This window comes from Nicotiana attenuata, unplaced genomic scaffold, assembly GCF_001879085.1.
Source record: "Nicotiana attenuata strain UT unplaced genomic scaffold, NIATTr2, whole genome shotgun sequence".
Lineage (NCBI taxonomy): Eukaryota > Viridiplantae > Streptophyta > Magnoliopsida > Solanales > Solanaceae > Nicotiana > Nicotiana attenuata.
Window position 1 is genome coordinate 32595 of NW_017670492.1, and position 4829 is coordinate 37423.

At 37.2% G+C, this 4829-nt stretch overlaps 1 protein-coding gene across 1 annotated transcript; it reads right to left on the reverse strand.

Moving 5' to 3' along the window:
• Window positions 1-2211: 2211 nt before the first annotated feature.
• LOC109240180 lies at window positions 2212-3917 on the reverse strand. Its single transcript, XM_019406817.1, has 3 exons — window positions 3471-3917; window positions 3022-3239; window positions 2212-2797 (listed from the first exon to the last, which is right to left on the reverse strand). The coding sequence occupies exons 1-3, from the start codon at window positions 3915-3917 to the stop codon at window positions 2212-2214; spliced, it is 1251 nt and encodes a 416-aa protein (XP_019262362.1).
• Between the last annotated feature and the right edge of the window lie 912 nt (window positions 3918-4829).

Genomic DNA, 4829 nt, shown 5'->3' on the forward strand with positions numbered 1-4829 from the left:
TTGAAAAGTCAACCTCAAGCCCGCACCTTGGAACCTGACAAAATTCATAAATTTCAAACACCCATTCAATTACGAGTCCAACAATACAAAAATTCATTCAATTCCATTCACAAATCAACCACCGAATCACCAAATCTCATACTCCAACAACAAAGCCTAAAATTCCCAATTTCCACCTCAAATACACATAGACTAGGTATAATAATCAATAATCAATATTGATCAATAAAAGTGATTAATCTTCGCTTATCTCTTTAATTGTAGCAAAAAACATCTAAAAAATCGCCCATAGCCGAGCTCCACAAGTCCAAAATGAGAAAAATGGCTCAAACCCCAGTTTATAACATCTGACCAGCGATTATTGCACCTGCGGTCACTTAATCGCATTTGCGGTTCCGCATGTGGTCCAAAAGTCGCATCTGCGATCCAACACAGCCTCCATCCATTTTTCATTTGCGGACAATGTTCCGCATCTGCGGGTCTGCTTCTGCGGACACAGTCCGTATTTGTGGTCTCAGAAGCCCTCAACCCCTTCCGGATCTGTGGACTACCTAGCGCATCTGCGCTTCCGCAAATGCGGCTCCCGTTCTGCATCTTCGACCACTGTTAAGTGTAGCTTTCTCCACTTCTGCGGCTTCGCACCTGAAGCCAAGACCTCGCATATGCGATCACACCAGTACCTGGAACTTCTGCATTTCATCAAAGTGCAAACATGTTCCGCCAACCATCCTATTCACACCCGGGGCCCCCGGTACCCCATACCAACAGGTCCAAAAACACGTTACGAACTTAGTCGTAGCCTCAAATCACATCAAACAACATGAAAAGTCACAAATCGCACCCAATTCAAATTTAATGAACTAATGAACTTCCAACTTTTAAAACTAATGCCGAACCATATGAAATAAACTCCTAATAACCTCAAATTCTGCACACTAGTCCTAAATGACACAACGGACCTATTCCAACTCCTCGAACTAATATCCGAACCAAGTATCAATAAAGTCAACTCTCAGTTAAACCTCCTAACCTTCCAAACCTTTAACTTTCCAATTTTCGCCAAAAAGTCTCAAACCGACCTACGGACCTCCAAATCAATATCTGGACATACACCTAAGTCCAAAATCACCATACAAAGCTATCGGAAATATCAAAACTCCATTCCGGAGTTGTCTATATAAAAGTCAAGCTCCGATCAACTCTTCAACTTAAGCTTCCAACTTTGAAACTAAGTGTCCCAATTTACTCTGAAACATTCTCGAAACCAATCCAACCACCCCGACAAGTCACATAACCACAACTGAACATAGAAGAAGTGGTAAATAGGGGAATGAGGCTACAATATACAAAACGTCCGGTCAGGTCGTTACATATTCATAATTTTAAGTGTGGATGCATATCATTTAACCATAGTTAAGTATAAAATAGATTATATACATGGCATATATCATGAATTCATTAGTTTGGTGTAAACACTGCATGCGAAAAATATTTATATACATTCCATCTTATAAGGCTCCCAAACTATGATTATAATTTTCAATTAAGCGATTCAATTACACCTTTTTTCTATTTTCTGTCCTCTCCTCTCCTCTCCACCCTCCCTATTTTTCTGCCGCCATCTCTCCCTCTTCTTCTATTGTCATCTCTCCTTTATATACTACATAATTTCGACTTATACTATAATACTCTTCTCGAATACTACATACTTACAACCTCTAATTATTTTACATTTGCAAGGATAATTGGTTCACACAGCCCAGGGTTTTGCAACTAAACAAGTTTTACAAATGCCTCTTTCCCCATGAACTGACAGAGACTTGTTTATCATTCAAAAAGTTAGATAGCCAACATATTTCTAATTCTTAAGCAAAACCTTTGCAGAGGCGGATCTAAGAATTGAAGTGTATGGGTTCCTACCGCAATTTTATGTCTATATTATAATAACCGAATTAAGGAACGAGTATCAATATTCAACGTACATTTAGAAAATAACAAAACACTTAAAGATAACATATGAATATAAACATTATCATTACAATTGTACTCGACGACTAGTCATGTTTTGAAAACGATCGATGATCGCATCATTAGGGACACTTTCAAATACTTCATCCTCTATATAACAAACTAAACAATCATTAAAAAATTCATCACCAATTCTGCTTCGCAAGTCATTTTTAACGTACTTCATCGAAGAAAAAGCTCTTTCTACCATTGCAGTAGCGACAGGCATATCAAACTTAACTTCACAAGCAAATAAACAAGTCTCCAAGTCTTGTGAAAATTTGTTTTAACCAATGTCTCTGAAAGATCTCCAAATCTTTTCAAGTTAGAGAATTCATTGCCCGTCTCTCGCACATAGTCAATAAAGATGTCAAGCTCAAAACCAAGATCCTCAAGCATAGAATCAGTAAACTCATTTAGATAGTGTGTAGCAAGTTTCATAATCCAGTCCTTATCATAATTTACAAAAGAATTGTCTGGACTTAAACTAGCCATACCAAGAAGTAGATCAGTATTCACTTTATTGAAACGACCGTTAAGCTCCGAAAGTTGCAAATCAATAATAGCATAGAAAACCTCTACACGCAAATGATAAGAATATGTAACACTTGATTTCTTACGCTTTGACTTTCCACGAGCATAATTCATATCCATTTCGGGGATCACAATACCATGCTTGACACAAAATAAAGAGACGTCTTCTAACAAAGAATTCCATCCAGAATCTCTCATATCTTGCAATTGCTCTTTGCGAAACCAACAAGCTTCATTGCACTTAAAATATCTTGATCTTTTTTTTGCAAAGTCATATTTAAATCATATGTAAGTGCCAATACTTTCAACATCAAATGTAACATATACACAAAGTCATAAGATCTTATGTCATCCACTAGACTTTTTGCCATTGATCTCTCATGATAATTTGAACCCTCAATTGCAAGAACTCTAAGTACATGAACAATTGATGAGAATAAACTAATAAAATTACGCACTATCTTAAAATGAGAACCCCACCGTGTATCACCTGCCCTTTGAAGTCCAAGTTCTTGATTTAAACCGCTTCCCGTATAAACTTCACCAAGCACTAGTAGTTCCTCTAATTTTTCTGCTTGATCATCTCGAAGCATCTCCCTATGCTTAAAAGAACCCCCAACAATATTTAAAACATTTGCAAGAATATCAAAAAATTGTTCGGCCTCATAATGTTTTTTTGCAACAGCTACAAGAGTCAACTGCAATTGATGAGCAAAACAATGTATGCAATACGCCAAAGGAGTATCATTCATAATTAAAGTTTTAAGACCATTAGTTTCTCCTTGCATGTTACTAGCTCCATCACAACCTTGTCCCCGTATTTGAGATTTACTCAATGAATGTTCCAAAAGCGAAGAACAAATTGCTTCTTTTAATGACTTTGCAGACGTATCTTTAACATGAACAATGATAAGGAATCACTCAATAACTTTACCCTCTTTGTTGACATAACGCAAAACAAGTGCCATTTGTTCCTTATGAGAGACATCCTTAGACTCATTAACCAATATCCCAAAGTAATCCCCATTCAAGTCTTCCACAATTGCTTTCAATGTTTCTTTTGCACAAGAACTCACAATGTCTTTTTGTATGCTTGGACAAATCATAATGTCATTTTTTAGAGCATTTTCTAGCACAACTTTCTTTACATCATCCTTCTTATCCGCATACCACTTTAAGAGATCTAAGAAGTTGTCTCTTCTTGTAGAAGTTTCACGCTCATCGTGACCCCGAAAAGGTATTCCTTCTTTCAAAAGATACCTTGCAACATCAATTGAGGCATTCAAGCGGACCCGATACTCACTTTTAGTTTTCTCGGATTGCTTATCAAAAGATGTTAAAATAGATTGTGCTTGATTCGCTAAATCTAGCATCATCTTGAAACATCGATTATGAATACTATTCACTTCACCCACATGTGCGTTAAGCCTTTCTATACCTTTATTCCAAGCCCTAAAACCATCTTTTGTTAAAGAATCACTTACTTTTTTCCCATATCCGCCAATCTCATTTTTAAACAAGTAACAACATAAGCAAAACGCTGCATCTTCTTTAATACTGTATTCTAACCATCTAGAGTATGAAGTTCTAAACCATTCCGGATTAAAATGACGCAATATCCCACCAAAATTTGTTTTTGGAAAAATAAAATTGCGAGGCCGATAAGGCCCTCTTTGAATGTATGTCTTCTCACGCGGTCGCGTAGATTAGGAGGAAATTCTGAAATTTATTTTCTTTCACCAGGATCAGGTTTAAGAAGATTCGAATCTAACATAATATCTATGTGTGATGGTTGGGAAGAATTGACATTGTCAATGTAACGACCCGGCCGGTCGTTTTTGGAAATTAAACCTCGATCCCCTATTAACTGTTTTCCCCAAGTTTATTTCTGCTATTTTTATTTGCTGGAATGTTCGATTTTGAGTTTCGGAGAGTTTTGGGACACTTAGTCCCTAAATGAGAGCTTAAGTGTTGGAAAGTTGACCGTAGTCGGAACAGTGTGAAGACGGCATCGGAATGGAAATCTGACGGTTCCGTTAGCTTCGTTAGGTGATATCGGGTTTAGGGGCGTGCTCGGATTGTATTTTGGAGGTCCGTAGCTAATTTAAGCTTGAAATGCTGAAAGTTGAATTTTTTAAGTTTCCGTTTCGATAGTGAGATTTTGATCCAAGGGTCCGTATGGAATTCCGATAGTTGCAGTAGTTACGTTATGTCATTTGTGATGTGTGTGCAAAATTTCAGGTCATTCGGAGGTGATTTGGTTGGGTTTTTGATCGAAAACGTATTTT